The 26543-nt window shown below is 43.9% G+C and overlaps 1 protein-coding gene across 1 annotated transcript in view; it reads left to right on the top strand.

Annotated features, from left to right (window-relative positions):
* Positions 1-26543, top strand: part of NCOR2 (nuclear receptor corepressor 2) — a 737979-nt gene that overhangs the window by 650403 nt on the left and 61033 nt on the right. Inside the window, exons 32-37 of the mRNA XM_082255577.1 lie at positions 9343-9694; positions 14728-14952; positions 15432-15680; positions 18216-18356; positions 25969-26079; positions 26213-26381. Coding sequence (XP_082111703.1) covers positions 9343-9694; positions 14728-14952; positions 15432-15680; positions 18216-18356; positions 25969-26079; positions 26213-26381 — 1247 coding nt within the window. The remainder of the gene's footprint in view (positions 1-9342; positions 9695-14727; positions 14953-15431; positions 15681-18215; positions 18357-25968; positions 26080-26212; positions 26382-26543) is intronic.

The following is a 26543-nucleotide window of genomic DNA, read 5'->3' as shown; positions in this document are numbered from 1 at the left end:
GTGTGACATTTTTTATACAGTTGGAAAAAGAAAAGTGAACTATGCGATACACTGAGATTTGTGCATCAGCGCTGCGGTGATCTCACCGAACAGCACCGCACACCAGCCGCTGTGTTGTAATGCAGACGCTGATGTGTGAATGGACCCTTATTGATAATCTCTGCAGCTTTGTTTGCTGCCCTAGGTGTACGTTTGATTTCTGAGCAGTGCCCTACTGAGGTTTCTACTGAGACAGGTAGAGAGATTTGTTGGATCTTGAGTGCAGAAAATCATGTAAATAAAATGATGGCATTTAGCTTGGTGTAGGCTGAGATTTCAGCTTAAACCCTCTACCAAAACCTTGAAATTTTGGAAGCAATTAGCTTTTGTAGGATCAAAAACAAGTGCTTTTTCACTTTGTATGAATGCTTTTTGCATCTTTATTATATACCAGCCTAATAATTCTACAAATCTGTAAAGCTGCTTATTGACTTTTGCCTCGTGGTCAAGGTGCCCATATTTTGGACCTTTTATCTAGAGATCTCTCCCTATAATCGCCCTTTTTGGAGACAGTTTAGTAAAGCAGTAAAAAGAGGAAACTTCTGTAACCTATAGCAGCAGTTTTCAGGTTAATTCTGTTTGCTTTGCTGTGTTTTAATAGAGTATGTTTTTCTCTAAACAAAGTGTATGACAAATGATGTCTTATGAAACAGCATTGTGGCTAATGGGGGTGAAAGATCAGTCTACACTATAACACACTTGGCATTGAAGAGTGGAAGTCCTCTGGCAGACATGTTGTAAGGCCGTGGGCACCTTTCCATAAGAATGTGTTTTCAGAGCCAGCCCATGGAAGCAGAGCGCACAGCCAGATACTTAGATAACATACAATAGCTTGCAGAATAACACTTTTGTGTATATTCCTGTCATCATAGAATCACTTAGCAGACAAATATCAACCCTACTAATGCTGTATTTTAGTCATTGTTTACTTTACTCAGAACTATCTGATTTTTTTTGGGTGTTTTTTATTAAATCACACTCTAATACGCATTGGTTTACATTCAAGAACGGTTCAGTTATATAAACCTAAATGTTAATTTGCTGTCCAATAAAAACAGACCATGCATAAAAACAGACCATGCATAAAACTAAAGTAGCCGCCACATCTAAAGACTAGTAGGCTGAAATATTTTATATTATGTTATATAATATGTTTGTTTTGGGCTTAATTATTCTTTATGGCTTGGTTCACGCTGTTGCGAATATGGGATTGCTTGTTAAACATACACGTTCCCACACCCGCAGATACACAGCGATGCCAATAATTCTTAATGACCCCCATGCAACGGAAAACACGGTGCGTTTTTGGTTGCGTGAAACTTCATGATGCGATTCCATGCAAGGGTCAGCGACTTTTTGCCTGTGGAAATGGCAGGAACAGCAGCCCATTCAAATAAATTGCTGGAAGACCACATTTGCCCACCCCTGCACTAAGCAAACAAAAACTTATTTCCACTTTAAACACTTAAGGGGGCATTTATTAAAACTGGAGCAGCCAGAATTTGAAACCGATGTGTGATTACCAATCCGCCTATGTTTTCAGCTTGTTTTGCTAAGCTTTTGAAAATGAAAGGTAGAGGCTGACTGGTTGCCATACCCATCTGCTCCAGATTCTGGCTCCTTCAGTTTAGTATTTTTTTTTTTTTTTATGTTCAGTGTGATGGCTCCTTTTGTTTTGATAAATTCCCCTCTTAATAATAATGAAAACTCTGCCACAGGCAAAACAAAAAAAAGGAAACAGATGATTGTGATTATGGCTGCTGCAGTCTTCATAATTTGTCTAACTTCCACACTGGTTAACCCTATAAATGTGTATATAGACTGCGCTGCCAAAAATGTGAATCAAGATTACTAAACCATTTACCACATATAAAAATGCAATAAAAAAAAATGGGGGTGTGGTCTGGACATGGCGGAGTAAAGACGCATGTTATCAGAGCTCCAACCATCTCTCCAGCAACCCAGGTTTTAATGCAGCTTTTCTCCCCAGCATGAGCACTGCAAAGAAGAGGAAGGTGAAAGGTACTCACAGAGCAACTCCCTGGTCTGAAATTCCACCCTTTTTCCCCAGCTCACGTGCCTCCAAATCTCTGGCCCGCACAAGGGAGACACGTGGTGCATCTCGCCTAGAGCCTCAAAAGATTGAGCTTCCTGGGGCCATGGACTACCCTGCCTCCTGTATTGGGGGACCCTGAGCTCAGGGTCCTCCTTCATGCACTGCCGACACGGACAGACATGGAAGCGCTGGTTCTCCACTTGAAGGAAGCTCTCGGCAGTTACCTACAATCAGTCCAGGTGGACGTACAACTGTTTTCAGACAGCATCTCCACAGGTGAAAAATCCTTGGCCTCCCTGGAGAACCATGTCTCCCAACTGGAACAGGCACAAACCTTACTGGCCTCCCATGTCACCTCCCTACAGCTCCACCTGGCAGAGCTTGAGGACAGGAGCCACCACAACAACCTGCAGCTCCGGTGCATCCCAGAGACCACAGGACAGGAATCCCTACAACCCACAGCTCTGATGATTTGTTAGCGGCTTGCTACCCCTGTCACTCCCCAGGACCTGGAATTTGACAAGGTGCCCTTAGCCACCGTTCAGCTGATCCGAACAGACCCAGGGAGGTTGTATGCCGCCTGCATCGCTACTCACACAAGGAACTCATCCTTCGCAAAGCATGGGAGGTAGAGGAGATTGACTTTGATGGGGCCTCCGTGAAAATTACCAGACTTATCCAGGGCTAGCCTGCAACGTAGTGCACTCCTGCATTCACTCCTAGACAAGCTTAGGCAGCTGGGATGTACAAATAGGTGGGGATTCCCCATCTCAGCTGAATGTGAGGAAAGGTCCACCTTCCTTTGCCCTGTTTCACCCTGCTGGTCTGCCAGCTTTGTTCACCTTATTAGAAATCGATGCCTTCCCGGTCCCGAATTGGCTGCAACCCCTTCTGAAAGCTTTGTGAAGAACTGCTTCCTCCTCTACGGTTCCTGGGCTCAGAGGACGCAGTGGATCCCGCAATTCCTCCCAACCTGGAGACTGAGCTATAATCTCCCTGAGGGTCCTCCTCATAGGATGCTGTAGATCATCTTTTTCATCCTGGTTCCTTTTGTGCTAGCTGTGCCATGATCTTGGAACTGGCAGTCCCTAACCTGGTTATGCAAATTTTTGCATTGCATATTGAGGGCTTTGTTCCTTGATTTTTATTTTTTTCTCCATTGCTTGGTTGACCTAATCCTTGTTTGCACCCAGAGACTGGCACTACTCCTTAGTAACACCCTAGGACTTACCTACAAGACCTTGGAGGAGTTTGCACCTTTTTCTACCACTGGAGTAACAATATCTTATTCCTGGATCCCCCTTCACTTCCGAAAGCACGTACATTTGCAGGTACTGTCCTCCCGGGAGAATACCTTACTAGCATGCTCGCTCATGGATCATTGTTTCCGCAGACCCTATGTACACTTTTCATGGGTTAAATGTTTTATATGCACTATTCATGTGTTATATGTTTAATGCTTTAGGTTTACCGTTTAATGGCTTGTGCCTGAAGCCTAGCGATATTATTTGCTCATATGCTATAGTCTGCGTATACTATGAGGATGGAGGGCTGTTGTCTTAGAATGTATGATCCTGAAGGGTCCCCTCCTTGGGACCCAGGCAGTGTGCCTCGGTCCCCATGGATGGTTTTCCCTCTTCGGGGTACTGCCATTGCCCCTCCTCCTCCCTCACCCGCACAATCGCTCATTAATAACTGTGCACTTGGCGCAAGCTTAGCCCAACTATGTGATTGTGGTAGGGGGGTGAAAGACTAATGGTTGATGTTCCTAGGTGGTGGGATGGGGTTCTCTTTCATAGGGGGCCTGGGGGGGAGGGGGGAATGTGGTGCAGACTTGAGGCATTAAGACTGGCCAGCCTGTGGTTGTGGTACCACAGAGTACGTCCTTTTGAGGCGGCGGAGGCCTTACCTTACTATATATGATTTACCCCAGGTAAGGCGGTGGTCATGCAAAGTGCCGTGTGCCGCAGATTGCCCTGACTGCACTTTAACTAGTTGGGTGGTTTGCTACTGGGGTCTCCTTAATTTGAATTATCATTTGTTCCCTTTATGGGTCGCAGTCTATTGTTATAAAAGTAGTTGTTTTTTTTTGCCCTCTTTCAGTTTTGCCTATGAGTTTTTTTATTGCTGCATTATATTATTTGACTATACCATAACTGGAGGGTTATGGCTCGGAGCTCTGCTCTCCAGCTGTTTCCAACCACTTCATCACATAGGCCTGCACACTCGTGAACCTGAGTGTTCAGAAGTGAGTGCCTTCTTTAGGGTCCTTTCTTAGGCCCCTGGATACTCTTTTTCTCTGGTCTTTCCCCTCTTTCTCTCTCTCTTTCTCTCTCTCTCTCCTTTTGTCTTCCTTCTCCCTTTCCCCTCAAAATCCCCCCCCCCCCCCAATTATTTTTAGTTTTTTTTTCCCCAGAGGTGATGAATGCAGTGTGTGTTACCTTTCTAAATGCCAATGGGCTTAATGTTCCTGAGAAGCAGAGGATGCTTCTTAACAATCTGAAACACTCTCGTACAGATGTAGCGTTTGTGAAAGAAACTCATTTTAAGGCTGGTGGACTTCCCTTCCCTCAGAACGGTTTCTTCCTTTGTGTATATCATGGCTCCAATCAGGAAGCAAAATCTAAGGGCGTTTCCATTCTTATTTCTAGTCGTATCCCCTGGTCTCTCACTGACAGACGCACTGATACAAATGGCTGTTACCTTTTTTTTTTTTTTTTATAAAGGCCATATTGGCGACATTAAAGTGACGTTCGCTACCATATATGCACCAAATCTTGATCAAAAAGAGTTTCTTTGTAAAACCCTCACATAGCTGGTGAAGTTTGCGGAAGGTAAATTGATCCTCGGGAATTTTAATGTTCTTCTAGATCCAAGTGTGAACACTTCTTCTGGCACTTCCTCTTTTCCTCTCGGCTCCAGGAAATGTGTTCTGCAAATGCTACATGACTTACAGCTGGTTGATGTCTGGCACATCTTGCACATAGGGGAAATTACACTTTCTTTTCCACTTCCCACCAACTATATTCTCGCATTGACCTCTTTTTGATCCCCCATCAAATACTTCCGTTTTAGATATCTCATTAGGACACATAACTCGGTATGATCATGCTCCAGTCACGCTCTGTCTTTCCCTTGTCCAATTCGACTTACTTCCTGGATTGGCATTGGCGCTTGAATGAAAGTCTTTTAGAGACCACCAAGGTTTTAACCATTGTGGTTAAAGAACTTAGAGTATTTCCAGACAAACAACACCCCAGGGAGTGACCAGGTTATAGTGTGGGAAGCCCACGCGGTCATCCCGAGGATCCTGATCAAGCATGGATGCCGTGTTAAGAAAGCCCAAGAAGCACAACTAACAAAATTGCTTGCTTACATCCAGGCCCTTGAATTGCAACATAAGAGGACACCCGCCTCCTCTTTGGGAATGACCTTGCTCATCTCCGTCGAAAGGTATCAGACCTTCCCTGCTACAAAACTAAAGTGGCTTTGCAATCCTGCAGGAAGCTTTCATATGAATCGGGCAATAAATGTGGTAAATTGCTAGCCAGGACCCTCAGGAACCAACGTATGGCTTCATACGTACCCCATATAAAGGGTAGTGGCAGACAAAACCTTTCCCTGCCTAAAGATATTGCTCAGGCATTTGGGGAATTCTATTCCTCCTCATACAACCTCTCTTCCCTCTCCTTCTCTTGAAGAGTACCTTTCCTCGGCACACCTTTCTCGCCTTCTTTCCCCGGTCCTTCGCGGCCTTGTAGTCCCCATTATCATTGAGGAACTACACACATTAGTGAAGGCCGCTAAACCTGGGAAAGCACCCGGTCTAGACGGATTTACCATTCAGTATAACAAGACTCTGCTGCCCTTGCTAGGTCTGCATATACTTAAAGTGTTTAATGCCCTGGGACAGTCTACTTCGTTCCCTCCAGCCTCACTTCCGGCACATGTTTTAGTCATTCCAAAAGAAGGTAAAGACCCATCTGTCTGTGGTATTTACCGGCCGATCTCCCTACTTAATGTGGACCTGAAACTTTTTACCAAACTACTTGCCTCCTGTCTCCAATCCCAGCTACTCCAGCTGGTTCACTTGGACCAAGTGTAATGTTCTGGTACCTTTGGGTACCCTAATTACTCTTTCATAAGTGTATGCGCCCCACCATTCTCTTTTGGTAAGGTGCGCATACACCTTTAAGACTGATGCTGTCACCACTGAGCGCCGGACTGGATGGCTATTTAGATCGCCGGCTCTCACTCACATGTGTTCGTTCAAACTGCTTTGTGCCTTGATGCTAACCTGTCTTGAAGCTCTCATGCTTGCAAGCATACCTCGCTGTCGGAACCACGCTGCGCTGATCCCTGTATCCCGCTACCGGATCATCCGCTCTTGCCGAACCTCTCCTCTGCTACATTGCTATTAGTGATAAGTACCCCACAGGGGAAACCTCTATAACCTTCATACTAAAGCTTACACTATCTAGCTCTGCATACTAAGGACTATTACTACATCTGCATTATCTAAGATTGCTAGCTCTTGAGCCTACTACCACCTGTTCTTGCACTGGGTTGATCTCTCTTGTATGTCCACCTGCTACTCTGTCATCTGCTACCATACATGATTGCTAAACCTATCTGCATCCCATCTGCTACTATCTTACTTTCAAGAACATTTCCTTTCAAGTGTCTGTCATCTACCATCTCTACCCAACCTGTCTCTTCAGCCTATCATCACTGTGTTACTATATACATAAGTCACTCTAGGAAACATCTTATTGAGTGTGTGTATTTACTTGCTGAATTGAGATCATCCACACATGATGAGTCATTGGGAGTTGGGATTGGTGTCTCAGCGCTTCTCTACATGACTACTGAAGTGGAATATTTCTGCAGCTGAAAATCCACATCATACATAAAACGCAGGAGCGTTACACCAAGTGGGCTTTATTCCCTCTCACGATGCGAGAGACAGTACCATTAAAGTGCTCAACCTGGTCCACTATGCCAAATGAACTGGCACTCCCTGCATTTTATTGAGTACTGATGCAGAAAAGGCCTTTGATAGGGTAAACTGGGCCTTCATGTTCGCGGTCTTGAAACACATGGGTTTTGGTGATCAGATGCTCCAGTGGATTTCTAGTGTGTAGTCTACCCCGCAAGCCTCAGTCAAGGCAAACAGGGTGTTCTCGGAACCCTTTCCTATATCAAATGGTACCCGTCAGGGTTGTCCCTCTCACCCTTGCTATTTGCCCTCTTGTTGGAGTCCTTTCTGATTAGAATTTGACTAAATCCCGATATTTGGGGATCATAAAGTCGCAGCTTACGCATACGATCTGCTCTTCTCCCTTTCTAACCCATATATTTCTCTGCCCATTCTCTTGAAGGAAAGTTATGGAGCTTTATCCAATCTGAAAAGAAATTCGACTAAATCCGAAGCCATGGGAAGTGCCCTGCCCTCTCCTTTGCGCCGCACTTTACAACTTAACTTCAACTTTAAATGGGTGTTTTCCGCATTACTGTACTTGGGCACTCACATTCCTCCAAACCTAGCCAATCCCTATGGGCTGAACTTCCCACCCTTGCTTAGTTCCGTCCGCACTCTTTTAGACAAGTGGCACAGAGGCTTGCACTCCTGGTTTGACTGATGTAACATCATCAAAATGAGTATCTCACCGAAGTTCCTGTATCTTTTTCAGGCACTACTCATCTCCATTCCCGTGACCTTCTTTCTTCAAATCCGTGCCCTTTTTTCCAAGTTTATATGGGCTCACAAACAACCCAGGCTCTGTAGACGCCTTCTGACGTTGCCTAATTGTCACAGCGAAGTGGCTGTCCCAGGTGTATTTAAATACTACCAAGCTGCCCACCTTGGCAGAGTGATCAACTGGTGCAGACATGGAGATCTTAAACAGCTATTGAGCAACAGATCAGCCCTGTTCCTCTGTGTAGGGCGCCGTGATGCGATGCAGGCTTTCCGACTTCTCTTAAGACACATCCCATTATAGGCCCTACACTTCTAATTGACTTCATGGTTTGAAGGACTCCTGAGCTTTCTTCCACCCAATCGCTGCTGTTCCCCATTTTGGATAACCCTGGCTTCCCTCCAGACACAGCGCCTGGAACGTTTTGTAATCTTCTTGAGGAGGGCTTTTTTCAGGCCTCTCATTTTTTTGGCCTCTGATACCTGCCCCTCAGTCTCCACATTGATGCAGTCTGGTGGTCAATATGGGTTACATTTCTGGCAGGCGCTACAGCTACGCACTACGTTCGAACCCTAGGACCCCCCAGGGAACTTTTGATGTCAGTGGACTGTGTTTGAATTGTATTGCTACGACAGGAACCCTCTTCCCCGTACCCTCTCTAAGATGTATGCCTTGCTAATTGCCCCTCCAGGCAACCTTCACATCTGTCCAGCATCAGAACATCATCCACCTTTCCCAGAAATCATCCATATGTACGTGTATTCAGGAATCAAATTACAAATTACTAACACGTTGCTATCTCATCCCGTCGGCTCTTTGTAGGCTCCTTCTGGAAGCCTCAGGCCATTGCTGGTGATGCCACGAGGAACAGGGAAGCGTATTTCACATTTTCTTGTCTTTTCCGAAAATTAAACAGTATTGGTCCGAGGTGCAGAAGATCTCTCAAAAATTCACCAACTTCCTAATAATGGAGGATCCTGCCTTCTTCCTGCTCCACTGCTCACAAATTCCGCTTCAGACATACAAGAAATTGTTGCTCCGTCATTTGGTTAATGCTGCCAAAGCCTGTATTACCCTGTGTTGGAAGGACCCTAATCCTCCCTCCATTGCTATGTAGCATAATGAGGTCAGGGGTATCCATGTCATGGAAGACCTTGTGCTTACCGCCCTAGACAGAAAAGAACAATATACCAAAACATGGTCATATGGGGACATGTTTATATTCTCAGATGAGGGGAAGTCAATCCTGGAGAGCTGCTCTGATGATTGAGGTCCTCCTGCCCTTCTTGCCAATGCACGCACGTGTTCCATCACCCTGGTTGTTTCATTTAAAAATTTCGTTTCTCAAATAGGCACATACAGTCAGGTTTTTGAGAACTGAAATTGCAATTGATTATTAGACACACAAAGTACTGTACATATCTGTTAACCAACAGTCATCTCTTATTTGCAAAAAAATTATAATAATTTAATTTACCAATAATATCTAAAGCTGAGTAATTATTAAAAAGCTGATTGTTTTTTTTTTTTTTTTTTTTCAATCTACAGGGTACACCTTTGAAGTATGACAGTGGTACTTCAGTGAGTGCTAAAAAACATGATGTACGGTCTATTATTGGTAGTACGGGTCGGCCTTATCATCCATTACACCCAATGGAAGTATTACAGGACCACAGAACCATAGATCGGGTATACGATGAGATGATGATGAAAAGTCGACCTGGTTCTGGATCGATAACCAGGGGGGCCCCTGTAATTGTGCCAGATCCTGGGAAACCCAGGCACAGCCCATTGGCTTATGAAGAGCATCAGTTAACCCATGGAGCATCATACAGCAGTCATCCCTTGAACAGAGGATCTCCTGTTACCACAAGAGAGTCTGCACAACGACAGCATGAAGGTATAAGCATAAATGTACAGTATCTCACAAAAGTAAGTACACCCCTCACATTTTTGTAAAAAAAATTATTATATCTTTTCATATGACAACACTGAAGAAATGACACTTTGCTACAATGTAAAGCAGTGAGTGTACAGCTTGTATAACCGTGTAAACTTGATGTCCCCTTAAAATTACTCAACACACAGACATTAATGTCTAAACCAATGGCAACAAAAGTGAGTACACCCCTAAGTGAAAATGTCCTAACTGGGTCCAATTAGCCATTTTCCCTCCCCAGTGTCATGTAACTCCTTAGTGTTACAAGGTCTCAGGTGTGAATGGGGAGCAGGTGTGTTAAGTTTGGGGTTATCGCTCTCACTCTCTCATACTGGTCACTGGAAGTTCAACATGGCACCTCATGGCAAAAAACTCTCTGAGAATCTGAAAAAAAAGAATTGTTGCTCTATTTAAAGATGGCCTAGGTTATAAGAAGATTGCCAAGACCCTGAAACTGAGCTGCAGCACGGTAGCCAAGACCATACAGCGGTTGACAGGTTCCACTCAGAACAGGTCTCGCCATGGTCGACCAAAGAAGTTGAGTGCAGCGTCATATCCAGCGGTTGACTTTTTAGAAATGGATGTATGACTGCTGCCAGTATTGCTGCAGAGGTTTAAGGGGTGGGGGCTCAGCCTGTCAGTGCTAAGACCATACACCGCACACTGCATCACATTGGTCTGCATGGCTGTCGTCCCAGAAGGAAGCCTCTTCTAAAGATGATGCACAAGAAAGCTCGCAAACAGTTTGCTGAAGACAAGCAGACTAAGGACATGGATTTTTGGAACCATGTTTTGTGGTCTGATGAGACCAAGATGAACGTATTTGGTTCAGAAGGTGTTAAGTGTGTGTGGCGGCAAACCAGGTGAGGAGTACAAAGACAAGTGTGTCTTGCCTACAGTCAAGCATGGTGGTTGGAGTGTCATGGACTGGGGCTGCAGTTCATCGAGGGAACCATGAATGCCAACATGTACTGTGACAAGCAGAGCATGATCCCCTCTCTTCAGAGACTGGGCCGCAGGGCACTATTCTAACAAAACGGCCCCAAACACACCTCCAAGAGGACCACTGCCTTGCTAAAGTAGCTGAGGGTAAAGGTGATGGACTGGTCAAGCATGTCTCCAGAACTAAACCCTTTTCAGCATCTGTGGGGCATCCTCAAACGGAAGGTGGAGGAGCACAATGTCTCTAACATCCACCAGCTCCGTGATGTCGTCATGGAGGAGTGGAAGAAGACTCCAGTGGCAACCTGTGAAGCTCTGGTGAACTCCATGTCCAAGAGGTTTAAGGCAGTGCTGGAAAATAATGGTGGCCACACAAAATATTGACACTTTGGGCCCAATTTGGACATTTTCACTTAGGGATGTACTCACTTTTTTTGCCAGAGGTTTAGACGTTAATGGCTGTGTGTTGAGTTATTTTGAGTGGACAGCAAATATACACTGTTATACAAGCTATACATTAACTACTTTACATTGTAGCAAAGTGTAATTTCTTCAGTGTTGTCACATGAAAAGATATGGTAAAATATTTACAAAAATGTGAGGGGTGTACTCACTTTTGTGAGATACTGCATCTCTAGCCGTTCTGACCATGAGTGAGCCATTTTTTCTTTCTGTGTCATGCTCTTTTTCTTTGTACTGTATATCAAATAGAAGCATAAACATTATATTCTATATCTAGCTAGCCAATAGTGCTGTTAATCTAAAGAGAAAGTATTGTGTTATAAATATACAGTATATTAACATTGTATGTTCCAAATAAAAGTGCAAGCTGTAGTGGAATGACATTACATAACATTCCACCATCTATTAGCTATGCTGAGCCATCTGGGAGGTATATATAATGAATAAGTAGCTCTGGCTTTTCATAAAAAGTAACAAAGATCAAGAATGGTTAGAGCAAAAAGGTCACACAAAACTTCCACTTTACTCTCAGGGCAAGCCCATGTGGATAAAAATCTCAACAAATCCACATATTGTAATAGTGTTTCATTTTTTCTTAATCGTTCACTGAGGTATACAGCTTTGTACCAAAAATGCCCAGTTTTGTGTCTTAAGAAGGTAGCATGTCTCCCTCCAGCACTGTAGCTTCAAAACTTTTCCAACTGACTTTTTTTTTTGCCAATCGACTGCTTAATTTATGCTGGATGTTTGAAATTCCAAGGTTTATTTAATCAGCCAGTGAGTGCAGGTCTTCCTACTTTTCTAAGTATTTATATGAAACAGCCCTGCACTGGCATCCCTGCAGTGGCATATCTGGATCTTCTTTACAGAACAGGGCCTTGCAGTATGTCATGGCAGATTACCAGATTTTCTCTATGTACAACAATTGCCTTTTCCAAGTTCAGAGCAATGCAAGCTGCAACAGTCTTAAATGCTCTGAAGACTCGCTTGGTACAGCTGAGTGTAGCTTTCTTCTGCTGGGGTGCTTGTTCCTGGGAGGCTTTAAAAGTTTGACAGCCTTACTGGTTTTTGCATTTAGAGCCCTGATTTTACCATTATTCACTGCAGTGGTTAACTGATCCATTAGTCTAAAGATAGAGGAATAAGCTGTAATACATACCACAGGTCTCACTCTGAAAGACTTCCAGCTTCTGGCTCTTCTCTTCTCTTGGACTCTCCAGGTTATGGGTGGGCCCTCGCTGTCCTCAAGTACAGTATAACATTTTTGGTCCTGTTTTTTGTAATGACATTGGAGTGTGACTGCTGGTCAGAGCATCAAGAGCAAGTTAAGTATTACAGCATATTTCTTTATCTCCAGACTGGCAGGAATGATGGGCACCTTACTGGTGCTGGGAAGTTGATAACCATAGGAAACTAAGCTCCCAACATTGAACTGGCAATTCAACTGTACCTCCAGAGAGGAGGTGGACATGATGTGTTGAGCAGTATGTTCTGGCATATCCTCAATTTATCTGTGGACATCTGAAAGGGTTTTGAATTAATCGGAGCTTGAATATTGGAAAATGGTCTTTCCACCTGGAGATATTTGACAGATCTGCCACAGGGATACAGGGAGACGGGGACATAAATGTATTTCAGACAGAAAGTAGACAATGATGAAAGCTTTTTTAACACTTTGGGACATTGATGTATGTTTTTTCCTCTGTTCAAGCTCCTACAGATGCTTTGTCAGAGAAATAGATGTCTCGTTATGTCTTTCATAGCATCTAGACTTTTGTTGTTTTAGACTCTAAACTGGTATCCTGCTTCTAAGTAATTGGCTTCAACAACATGCCTTATACCTTGTAAGGTATACTACTGCACCTGAGAGGTGCATGTTGGTGGTATTTGAGTCTTGTGATCAATCCTGCCTGTTTTTTCCCTGGGAAAAATCCTTTCTGTCCTCCAGCTGTGTTCAGCCCTTAGCATTTTTAAGGGCCATTTTTCAGCTTTGGCTGTCCTCTTCCAGTGGCATCACTTATTTGTTCGTACTTTTATTAGGGGAAGACCCATGTTGCTCTTCCTTTTGAGATCACCGTGGGATTAATATCTGCTTCTTTCAATTCTACAGAAACCTCCGTTGGAACCTCTTTGGGTGATATCTTCCAACTTTATCCCAAAAGCGTCCTTCCTGTTGGAAATTACATCAGCAGGGAGGGTCTTGGAACAGGTAGCCTGATCCTGTTAGGAGCCCTTATATTGTGCTCCAATGTTGTTCTGAGTTGTCGGCCTTTATTTTTGCCGGCATTGTTTTTCCTTTTACATAAATAAGGACAATTTTATTACTATTGCTTTGTCTTGCTGTTGGCCATCCTAGAGAGATTTGTCTACATTTCCATGATGTAGTTAGGGCAGTTACAATTTTTTGGAACTTCACAGTCCCTTTTATGAGATCAGACTCTCTATTTGTAATTCCAGATGGTCCCGTAAAAGGAGTCCTGGCTTCCGACACTGCAGCCTCCTAGATGGATTAGGCAAACCATAGTAAAGGCCTATGCAATTAAGCAAAACGTCCTTCTTTGCCAGTTACTGCTCATGCTACTAGAGTAGTAAGTACGTGGTGTGTTTCCCCATCAGGTTCTTAGTTCAGTATGGCAGCAACCTGTTCTTCAGTGCATGCTTTAAAAGGTGAATGTGGCTGTATTGGCAGATGCTAGCTTCGACCGTGACCCCCTTTAGATTGTGTTCAGGTACATGTTTTCAGCCTTTTTTGTGTTGGAGTGTCCTTGCCTTTCCCTCTTTTTAAAGGCTAATTTTGAATGTCCCATTATACTGAATTTTTTCTGCCATGTCTCTCAGTAAATGATAGTTAAAATATATATAAATATATTTTGTACTTTGTTCACTGAGGAGCAGATATCGCAGCCGCCTTGTTCTTTTTTTATTTTTTTATTTTTTTTTCTGTCTGCTGCTTGCTACAACTATAAACATGCTTGTAAGTGGTGGGGTTACAGCCCATTGTGGGGCTGGCCGTTGAACTTTGTTTAGTGTCTGGATCCCCATGTAGGTGGCAGCATGACCCATTATATTTAATCGACAAAGCTGTGTGCCTTAATGAACGTCAGAGAAAGGAATTTTATGAGTACAAAAAATAAAAATTCCACTTTTTTTTTTTCTTCCCTACCCAAAAGACCTTGGCCAGAGATTCAAGTGGTTATGACAGAAAAGTGTATGCATTATAAATAATTTAACACACCACTAATCCTAAGGTTTTGGTTGGCTGGGTAAAAGATATGAGCAAAAGTATGGAAAAGCAGTCTTAAATGCTGTGCTTAAGTCGAGTTCCTATGGAAAAATAAGCTATCATTGCTTTATTGCATTAACATTGAGGGTATCCCTTGGCACCTTAGGATGGAGAATTTTTCATAGAAGGGATGCTGTTTTTTTTTCAATGGCACTTGGGTTGTGTTTGCATGCAGTGCTTGCAAGTTGTTATATAATTGTGCCAAACCATTTCTTCCTTATTTTTTATACTGCATTCATTTTATGAGAGGAAATTTAGGTTGAGCATTATAAATGTCTGTTTCATGTAGCTGTTTTTTCACCCTCAGGCAGCATAAGTTCTGGAAAGCCTATGACTCAGGAAAGGAAGAGCACCCCAAATCCTAGAGAAATGTCAAGCTCCAAATCTCCCCACACCACGGTCCCGGAACATCTTCATGCCATGTCCACCTATGAGCACTTACTGCGAGTCAACCCAGCTGAGTTGTATCGTGGTCATATTCCCCTACCCTTTGACCCCGCTGCTATTTCCAGAGGAATCCCATTGGAAGCAGGTATAATGTCGGACAGTTCCTACTGAAAGCATAGTTAGGTCCTGTGTCAATAGACTTTTGTTCGCTTCAAACAGGTGTTGAATTTTCATATAACTCTATAGGAAGGTGGAGGTCAACTTCAGCTCAGATGCACTTGTCAGTGAATTCTAAATGATTTCGAAAACATGTCAAAGTGATGTCAACGACACAGGCCCAAAGCCCATTGACACAGACCCTTCTTTATATTGCTCCTTTTAGCACAGAAAAAAATAAATTGCCAATAATCTTTGTCTTTATGTTTTTATAAAGACGTGTGTGTTAGAATCCCATTTCATTCAGTTTTTTTTTTTTCACCAAAGGCAATTGTAACTGAACATTATGCATTTTTTGTTATTAAAGTAATGGGCTTATCGTTCTTTAGGTTTTGTTGTAGTAAAAATGTAAGCTGTGATTGTGTAATGTGATTCTTTTAATATATTCTATTTTAATCTTTTCTACAGCTGCCTATTACTTACCCAGACACCTGGCTCCCAATCCAGCTTATCCCCACCTATTTTCACCGTATCTAATTAGAGGATACCCAGATACTGCTGCCATGGAAAATCGCCAGACCATCATCAATGACTATATCACCTCTCAGCACATGCACCACAACCCTACAACTGCTATGGCACAGAGGGCAGAAATGCTGCGTGGGTTGCCAACAAGGGACCCTGGAATGGCTCTCAACTACACAGCAGGTCCTCGAAGTATGCACAGAATGTCATTAAGCTTTGTGTCCACTGCAACGTTAATTTGAGATATATAAAGCTGATTATACCTTGTGGCAGGTATAATTGCTGTATTGTTAGCATGGAAACCATGATGTGTGCTGATGGGCAGACTCAGTTGTTCCCATAAATATAATGATGATCAGTGGGTACCACACTCCTCTCAGGAGAACCTGGCATGCTTAAAGATGTTTTGCCGTTCTTTCTGGTGTTATAGGGATCTCTGTAATATGCTTTAGAATGTGTAAATAGCATGCCAAGATGCACCCTAAAATAAAAGTATGTCAAATTTACAATGCTACATTGTAAATAGGGCCTGAATGCTGGTGATAACCATTTAGATTTCATATTAAATCTTTATTAGTACCTATTATTAAAAGAGAACATCAGTATGTTCCTGTACCTCTTTGTTGCTAGACTAGCTCTGCGACATTTTAAAACAACTCTTGAATTTATTCAGTAGTTTAAAAGTGTTCATTTTTTTTGTATATGTGTATGCATGTGTGTGATGTGAGCTATGGATATATATAATATATATTCAATACTGTTGTTGGTAAGTCCTTAAAAATTTGCAGGGTAAATATCTATACAGCCTCTTTTTTTAGTCACCTGACATGCAGTAGAATCCAAACATTAAAGGGGGTGGAGCAATGTCTACCCACCAATTAATATTGGAGATATTCTGCCTATGATCAGCTTTAAAAAGGGCATAGACTAGTTAATGGTGCTGTTTTCGTAAATAAACACGAACACAAAGCTGATCTTAAAAAAAAGGCATAAAAACTCATGTCGCGTCTGTGGTGCCATTCATTGTAAATGGCATTTCAAACGCGGCAAGCCTAACAGGTTTTTTTTTTTTTTTTTTGCACCAGAAAAAATGTTTGGGAAAGCTTGTAGCTTAAAGACGTGCAAAGTTTCAACAAATGCATTAACTTTTTTTTTGCGTTTGCCAAAAGTAGGGAAGCCCATTGAAATGAATAGGCTGCCCCATGCATACACGGAACTCAATAAATGGTGTGACTACTGCTCCTTCTCTTGATGAATATCAGCTAACTGAAATAAATTTGCTTCCGGTGTAGCTGATATCCTATCTAAACAATTGTTAAGCCAACTGTTGTGACTAATCTACAAATCTTTGCTTCTAATACAGTAATACAAATATGAAAAAACATGCATGTTAAGTCTGGCCATAGATGGCTCTAATCAGCCGAAACATCAGCTGTGGGTGGCCCTGTAAGCACCATCCTGTCTAGCAAAAGTCAATTTAAAAATTGACTGAGCCAGGTGGATGATTATTGGCTGAACAGTGACCGCATTTTATCAGATACATCTGCCTGAATACAATAGCCAACGGTTGAGATTTCTCTAGCCACGCTAGAGCATGGATGGGGGAATCAAACGGTTTCTCGCTGTTTTAGTCCCTAGGCTGACAAGAGAAGATCAAACTGTGTGTGTCTACTTTAAGGTAAACACTACAATTGTAACTTAAAGTATAGGCTCATTGAACACAAACTAACAAACTATGCTTCCTTTTTATTGGTTTCTCTTCCTGTAAACTGGTGTGATGTGTATTTTTGTGCATGTGTGCAAAATACCAGTTGGGGGCAAAGAGGAGTTTTATTTCCCTGAAATAGATACAGTTGATTAGAATAGATATAACTGGATTTAATTACATTAAGTGTTGGAATTAGATTAGATACTATTAGCAGTTCCATTCAGTTATATTATAACTATGGTCCTTGTTATTAAACTTTTTTAATGACAAATGTTTGAAGTAATGTACCATTTTAGTAACTTTAGATGTATGTAATCCCCTTTAAAACTACTTTTACCAATGGAAACTTTTTTTTCTTGCTAGGAAATACCTTTTTTTCTTCTTTATTCATCCTCTCCTCACTTCCAGGTCCAGCCGCCGATCGGCGATTACGTCATTCGGCGATTCGCAAGGGCTGCTGGGATGTATCTCATGGGATGAAATCTCGCATTATTACACAGGTGTCCTGAGCTGTACTGTATGTATTGGATTGAGTCCGTACTATGCCCCGCCTCCGCCCCACCTGCTCTCAGTGAGCTCTACGGATATAATGCTTTCAGTCCTCGCTCACTGAGAGGAGGCGGGGCGGAGCACGGACTCAATCCAATACATCCGAGTACAGCTCACTGAGAGAGGAGGTGGGGTAAAGGCGGGGCGGAGGTGGGGCGAAGCACAGCCTCAATCCAATACATACGAGTACAGCTCAGGACTCCTGTGTAATAATGCGAGATTTCATCCCATGAGATACATCCCAGCAGCCCTTGCGAATCGCCGAATAACGTAATCGCCGATCGGCGGCCGGACCCGGAAGTGAGGAGAGGATGAATAAAGAAGAAAAAAAAGTATTTCCTAGCAAAAAAAAAAAAGTTTCCATTGGTAAAAGTCGTTTTAAAGGGGATTACATACATCTATGTAATCCAAGTTATTAAAATGGGTGGAACTCCACTTTAATGTCTGTTGTTTCCTTTTATTACTTGCAGGAATTATAGATTTGTCTCAAGTGCCACTGCCTGTCCTAATACCTCAGTCTGCCTCCTCATCTGGCACCATAGATCGTGTCACATACATCTCTGGAAGCCCACAAACATTTAGCCGTCTCAGTAGCTCTCCTCTATCTCCAGGTAACTACAAGAACATTTGTCTAGATGAAACGTGCTGTCACACGCAAAAGTCACAGCAACAGTGGTTTGTTAAGGCATAGTTACATAGTTGGTAAGGTTGAATAAAGACACCAGTCCCTTCAGTTAAACGTGTGTGTGTGTCATTTCCATTCTCAATATCCCTGTACGCTGTGTTCGCTAAGAAATACTTCTAAATGTTTTTTTTTTCATTTATCTACAATCCCTGCTGACACCACCAGCTGTGAAAGGGAGTTCCACGTCCTTACCGCTCTAACAGTAAAGAACCCCTTATGCAGTTTACAAATTAAACTGCTGCCTTCAACTTCATGAAAAAATATTTTTCTAAAATCATCTACAATCCTTTTTTCTCTGTTCTGGTTCGTAAGGAAGTATTTATTAATATATTTTTTTGCTATTAGAATATGGGTGAGTAAAATAACTTGCAGACCCCTATCTAGATATCAATAATAAGTGCCACTTGTTTATGTCATTTATACCGGATGTCATTCTTTTGTTATAAGGAAGGTCAGTGGAAAAGGAAGGGTTTTCAGATTGCAAATGAAGAATGGTTGCTATATAGTTAAAAAAAAAAAAAGTGTAAATTAGCCTTTTGAAATGACTTCAGCCACTAAAATCATAAGATCTAGGTTCTCAAACAATATTTTCTTCTCATCTATCAAGGAACATGGGAAGTCTTTAACCTATGGATTATCTTGCTGCCTAGAGTAGGATTGAACACTGGCCAACAAAAAAAATTCTAGGCCTGCCCATGATAACCCTCCCACTACCAGCATGCCTGTCTTTTGCTTGATGGACATATTTTCTTCAGCCCTGATTGCTGCTGATGTGTCACCTGTTTTATTGCATCTTTCAAGTGCAGTCATCCTCAGCTTGGCTTTCAGAGTACCATGTCTGGATCCCACTGGACTGGATGTGCAGGGAGAGCTTAGATGTTGACTATGCAGTGGCGTACCAATGGGGGGGGCGGGGGGGCGGGCCGCCCCGGGTGCCACGCTCTGGGGGGTGTCAGCCGGTGTCCTGCCCGGTGTGTTCAGACAGATCCCCAGTGTGAAGGCAGCTGCAGTGGCAGCTCCTTCAGTCCGTGCTGCTAGCGGGGGGCGGGGGGGGGGGGACTGCGGAGCCGCGGCGGGAATACGGGGGCGGAGCCTCGGCGGGAATACGGGGGCGGAGCCGCGGCGGGAATAAGGAGGCGGGGCCTTGGCGGGAAGAAGGGGGCGGAGCCTCGGCGGGAAGAAGGTGAGTGCCCATTGCCCAGGTGTGTGTGCTGGATAGGAGGGGGATGGGGCTGCTGCATATAGAGGAGTTCATCTTTCTCTATTCTTCCTGCAGCTGCCTGCTGAATAACTGATTCTCCTCCTCTCCCTCCTGCAGGAAGAATAGGGAAAGATCAATTCATCTATATGCAACTGCCCCATCCCCCTCCTATACAACTTCTTTTGCTGGCCCCCCTCCAGTGCTCCTAATCTCCCCCTCGGTGCTCTTAGCCCCCCCCAGTGCACTAGACCCCCCCCTGTTCTTTAGCCCCCCCCCATGCTCTTCAGCTCCCCACAGTGCTTTCTCCCGCCCCCCAAGTGCTCCCTGTCCCCCCCAGTGCTCTCCACCCCCCTGATTTTACCCTGCTTGCCCCCCAAGTACTCCCTGTACCCCCCAGTGCTCTCCACCCTCCTGATTTTCCCTGCCCACCCCCCCAAGTGCTCCCTGTCCCCCCCCAGTGCTCTCCACCCCCCTGGTTTTCCCTGCTCGCCCCCCAAGTGTTCCCTGTCCCCCCCAGTGCTCTCCACCCCCTGCACCTTCCAACCCCCCTACAATGCTTTCCAAACCCCCTCTTAATTCTCTCCAGCCCCCCCCCCCCACCGTGCCCTTCAGCTCCTCCAGTGCTCCCTGCTTCGTCTGTGCTCTCCGTCCCCCCTAGTGCTCTTCTATCTTCTATCATGTCCTCAGTCTCTGAGCATCTCCTGTATCATGTCTGTAGTCTCTGACCATCTACTGTATCATGTCTGCAGTCTCTGACCATCTACTGTATCATGTGCTCAGTCTCTGGCCATCTACTGTATCCTGTCTGCAGTCTCTGACCATCTCCTGTATCATGTCCGCAGTCTCTGACCATCTCTTGTATCATGTCCGCAGTCTCTGACCATCTCTTGTATCATGTCCTCAGTCTCTGACCATCTACTGTATCATGTCCTCAGTCTCTGACCATCTCCTGTATCATGTCTGCAGTCTCTGACCCTCTCCTGTATCATGTCTGCAGTCTCTGACCATCTCCTGTATCATGTCTGTAGTCTCTGACTATCTACTGTATCATGTCTTCAGTCTCTGACCATCTCTTGTATCATGTCCTCAGTCTCTGACCATCTCCTGTATCATGTCTGCAGTCTCTGGCCATCTTCTGTATCATGTCTGCAGTCTCTGACCATCTCCTGTATTACGGCTGCAGTCTCTGACCATCTACTGTTTTATGTCCTCAGTCTCTGACCATCTACTGTATCATGTCCTCAGTCTCTGACCATCTACTGTATCATGTCTGCAGTCTCTGAGCATCTCCTGTATCATGTCTGCAGTCTCTGACCATCTACTGAATCATGTCTGCAGTCTCTGACCATCTCTTGTATCATGTCCGCAGTCTCTGACCATCTACTGTATCATGTCTGCAGTCTCTGACCATCTACTGTATCATGTCTGCAGTCTCTGACCATCTACTGTATCATGTCTGCAGTCTCTGACCATCACTTGTATCACGTCTGCAGTCTCTGACCATCTCTTGTATCATGTCCGCAGTCTCTGACCATCTACTGTATCATGTCCGCAGTCTCTGACCATCTACTGTATCATGTCTGCAGTCTCTGACCATCTACTGTATCATGTCTGCAGTCTCTGACCATCTCTTGTATCATGTCCGCAGTCTCTGACCATCTACTGTATCATGTCCGCAGTCTCTGACCATCTACTGTATCATGTCTGCAGTCTCTGACCATCTACTGTATCATGTCTGCAGTCTCTGACCATCACTTGTATCACGTCTGCAGTCTCTGACCATCTACTGTATCATGTCCTGAGTCTCTGACCAACTACTGTATCATGTCTGCAGTCTCTGACCATCTCTTGTATCACGTCTGCAGTCTCTGACCATCTACTGTATCATGTCCTCAGTCTCTGACCATCTACTGTATCATGTCCTCAGTCTCTGACCATCTACTGTATCATGTCCTGAGTCTCTGACCAACTACTGTATCATGTCTGCAGTCTCTGACCATCTCTTGTATCACGTCTGCAGTCTCTGACCATCTACTGTATCATGTCCTCAGTCTCTGACCATCTCCTGTATCATGTCCTCAGTCTCTGACCATCTCTTGTATCATGTCTTTAGTCTCTGACCATCTCCTGTATCATGTCCTCAGTCTCTGACCATCTCTTGTATCATGTCTGCAGGCTCTGACCATCTCCTGTATCATGTCTTCAGTCTCTGACCATCTCCTGTATCATGTCTTCAGTCTCTGACCATCTCCTGTATCATGCCCTTAGTCTCTGACCATCTCCTGTATCATGTCTATAGTCTCTGAATATCTCCTTTAGCAAGTCTCCAATCTCTTACTCAAACTTAAACACATTGATAATAATATTAGCTATCTATTTATGCTGAAGGTAGGACTGTGCAGGGGAGGCAGAGAGTGCAAAAGGGGGAACTGTGATTAGAGAGACGGAGGGCAGACTGCAAGGGGCACTGTGATGGGGGGGGCTGTGAAATTTGTGCAAAAAATATTCTTGAACACATTACAATTTTTTGTGGGTGTTTTTACATTTTAAAGTTGGGGGGGGGGGGTGCCAGATATAGGATCCGCCCCGGGTGCCAAATGCTCTAGGTACGCCACTGTGACTATGGGCACTGGACTCTGAATTGGGAGCTTTTCATACCACATTCTGGTAAATGGGAGCTGCAAATGATTTTCCAGGTTCAGAGCAATTGCTCTGAAAACTCATTTAGATAGCAGATTGGTCAGGCCGAGCACCAGGAGCTACCTCAATTATTGGGTCTCTGGGCATTTTTAATCCCTGTTGCTGCTAGTTGTGCCACAGAAGAGGATGAGCGGTCCATGTTCTCTTTTCGAGACAGCTTCTCTGTTGGTCAAGAGGCATGTGAAACTTCAGTCTTCGATCCATTCCTGTTGCCTGTCGACTTTGATTATCTCCAGCCATCAGACCCTCACCTGCTTCCAGCTGTCCAGGGTTCACAAGTACCTGAAGCCTTGCCCTGCTTCTCTGAGCCTATTTGTTCCTTTACAGCCATGCAGTCAGTTGTGTCTGATTCTAGACACAGGTGGACAACCCTGTCATACTGGTTACCCTAGCTCACAGTCCACTAATGGCCCTGGGGCTGCTTGCTGTGCCATTTCTGGTGGTGCCAATGTATGCCGCCTGGAATCTTGTTACCCTCTGATCAGAGATTCAGCTTGGGCGTCAGACATTGACTGCTCACTTATGAAATGTGTGGAGTAGATGGCTGTAATGTAAGTTTCAGCTGTAATGATTTTTTAGAAGACTCCGGTCTTATTTCTCACTTGCTGGTCTGCAGAACCCCTGCGTAATATGTCTTTGATCCGCAAAGCCTTGAGGGACACCGTCTCTTTGGACCAGTTCTTCACAACAGCATCAATGATGCTATTGGTGACACCCATCTTCTCAGTGGAAGAAACCTGAGGAACAGACTGCAACGTATTCTTCTAACCATATCTGTTAATAAACCTCCCATTTTTTAACTTATTTTTTCGCCCCCCTACATCAAGACTCCCAAGGCTTGCTTCCTGTCCACCTACAAGGTCTGGCATTCACAATCTGCCAAGGCCCAAGTATGCTTCAACTTTTCAGTGGGGCAAGTTTGTTAATATTTACCAATGCTTGCATTCAGGAGGTGGTATCTCAGGGCTACAAACTGGATTTTCACTCTGCAACTTTCTTAGTTGCTCACCTGCAACTTTCCTGTGTCACCGTACAGATTAACAGATCTCTGTCAAGCCCTCTCGGTTCTGGTTGTGCAAAACGTCACTGCTCCAGTTTCTGTGGCAGAACAGGTTTAATGATTTCAATCCAACCCTTTTCATTGTGTCCAAGCCCATAGAAGGCACTTGCCCCATTCTGGATGCCAAAACTTTGAATGTTTTTATTTAAGTCCAAAAATTCTGCATTGAATCTGCCAAATTTGCTATTGTTTCCTTATACCAGGAGGAACCTACTGGCTTCTTTTAACTTCAGATATGCTTACCTACATATCCCCATCTTTTCAGCACATCAGCGATTTCTCTGTTTTGCTGTGGGGTCCCTACTTTATCAGTTTGTTGCCCTGCATCTCAGCCTCTTGTCTCCACCTTGGGTATTCACCAAGGTGCTGGTCGCCATTCTAGCCCTGCAGCTTTCTAGTGGCATCCCTTGGGATGCTCCGACTACCTCCTTTTGATGGAACAGTTGGAACATGTTTAACAACATGAAGCTGACCTCCCAGACATTACAGTTATTTAGATGGATCCTGAACCTTCAGAAATCATTGTATTTGTTTTTCAAACTCTCCAATCCAGGAGCCATTCGACTCTCAACTTTTGCATAATAGCCCTAGGTCTAATGGTAGACCCTTGTGGGGCAGTCCCATTTGTCCCCTTTAAACTTTGGAATTCTACAATGCAAAATTCTGTTGTCGTGGTACAAGATGATCCAGTCTCTGAATGGATCAATTTGTCTATCACTGAGGACCAGGTTATGCTTAGCCTGGTGGCTTATGAATCCAGCTCTGGGGTCAGGGAAGTCTTGTCTTCCCATCTTTTGGTGGATCCTCATTCATGACAGATGCCAATCTCTTGGGTTGAAAGGAGTCCTGGGCACCACACACATCAGTGTGCCAAGTGGTTGGAGGTGTCTAGTCTCCCAATCAAAATTCTGGAACTTTGGATGAATTGGCTGTCTCTACAGTGCAGGACCATCGTACTGGAAGGGTATTCCTATCTGGATTCAGTCGGACATCACCACTGCAGTGATGTACAAGTAGGAACCAGAAGCCTCGCAATGGCAAAAGGGGTATTCAGCTGTGTACAATTCAGGCATAGACCATCTCTGAATCTGTTATTCCTACAATGCTTAATGTCCAGAAATCTACTTCTCAAAAATCTATCATCAGACATAGAAGGCATACTTAATTTGGTGTGACTATTTAAACCTCCACCCCAGAATTGTTTTCGTGGGATACATTCTTTCCTTCCTACAGTTAAAGTGGTTGTAAACCTCAGACATGAAATTAAACAATGCATATCCCTCTATAGCGTTTACTTGACTTAAATTGGAGCACTAGGTGTCATTTCTGTCTGCTGCCTGGTTCATCTGCTATCAGTATCAATCACTTGTGACAAGTTTTCCTGACACCAAGAGGAAAAAGGTGACAGGGAAGGGAGCTCCAGCTGATTGACAGCCTCAGCTCTCTTCCTGTGTGCGGTGTAAAGGGGGTGTGTTCCATCCCTCCAATCAGCTCTCAGAACTCTCCTCACTGAGCTCTGCAGAGTGTAACTTCAGCTCTGCGCCCCTTTTTTGTGAACGCTCACTAAACTTTATATACATCTGGACTTTGAACAGATGTGGAGAAGAGAAGACTGCAGATAAACAGGTACAACTTATCTAGGAGGATTTGTTTCATTTCTGTGTATCACCTGAGGCCAGTCACTCCACTGGGTATATGTAAGGGTTTACAACCACTTAGAGTCTGAAACAAGTGTCAGGCTTCTCATTCTGTTTAAACTGTTGGCCTCTCACTCTCTCCGATAAGTCTTTTTTCAGGAGGTTTTGCATTTTAGTCCCTACTTATCCATTCCCCTGTGACTCTGTGGGATCCTAATCTGGTAATTGCTCTTCAGAACCCATTAGAGATTTTTCTTTCACTATCTTCACCCTTGAGGTGGTGTTCCTTGTAGCCGTCTCCTCAGCAAGGCGAGTGTCTGAACTGGCAGTCCTATCCGCAAAAAACCTTTCTGGTTCTACAGACAAGGACAAGGTGACGCTGAGGCCCAGGACTACTTGTCTAAGGTAGTTTCTGCCATTTACGTCAACCAGACATTGTTTTTCCATCTCCCGGTTTGGCTTAAGTTCACCAAAAGGAATTTTTTCTTTATTTGCTGGATGTGGTTCGGGTGCTAAGAGCCTCTCAGCTACTGCTTCTTTTAGAGAGAATGACTCTTCCTCATCAGTTTACCAGCTTTTGGGTGCACAAAAGGTTAATGACTTCCTGTGTCACTCAATGGACAAGAAAAAAAAATGTTTTTTATAAAATCCTTTTATTTTAAGTCCGTTGAGGACACAGATCCCACCCCTCTGTGCTTGTATCCATGCCCTTGATATTGCTTTGCTACAAAACTGAGGCATGCTGGTAATAGGAGGGGTTATCCTGGACTGGCCTTTTTTGTGTGCCAGTGTCTTATCCTCCTGTAGGCAGCAGTGTAGCCCAAAGATTCGAGACTTCCCATTTCTCCCAACGGATTTCAAGAAAATAGTTTTATGGTGAAAATTCTAGTTTACTGTGTTTGTTTGTGGTTCTTTTACAAGAATTACATTTCTGTTACAGCAACAACCACACATATGACCAAGCAGACCTCAACAAACTCTGACCGTGAAAGAGAAAGAGAAAAATCAGTTCTTACAACGACAATAGAACATGCGCCAATATGGAGGCCAGGTAAGTGCTTTTTTGTGTTTTCATTTGTTCTTTTCTTTATTGTGGCAATAGCTGCATTATTGAGTTTTGCATACTTCATATCAAGGAATACTGCAGATTAGCCTACATATGTATGTACTCTGTTCCTTTTCAGGGACAGAACAAAGCAGTGGACGGTTGTCGACACAGAGTCACAGCCACCAGCACTCCCCAGCATCCCCACGGACACATGAAAATGTCCAGCAACGTCCCAGCGTTCTTCATAACACGGGTATGAAAAATCTTATGACCGGCGGAGAAAACATGGCTCAATCTGTATTACGGTAAGAAGCCTTATTTGCATATGCATGGGAATGTAGGTGTTTTAAAGTAAACTTTTTCTTTACTTTGCAATGCAATAGAGAGGTAGGTCAGTGAATTGTAAGGCTGATGGATGTTTGATCAGAGCGTTGAGTCCAATGCTCGCTGTGCAGCTACTCGGCAAA

The sequence above is a fragment of the Pelophylax lessonae genome, assembly GCF_965119305.1.
Source record: "Pelophylax lessonae genome assembly, chromosome: 1".
In the NCBI taxonomy this organism is placed as follows: domain Eukaryota; kingdom Metazoa; phylum Chordata; class Amphibia; order Anura; family Ranidae; genus Pelophylax; species Pelophylax lessonae.
This window is presented reverse-complemented; position numbering and strand designations above follow the sequence as displayed.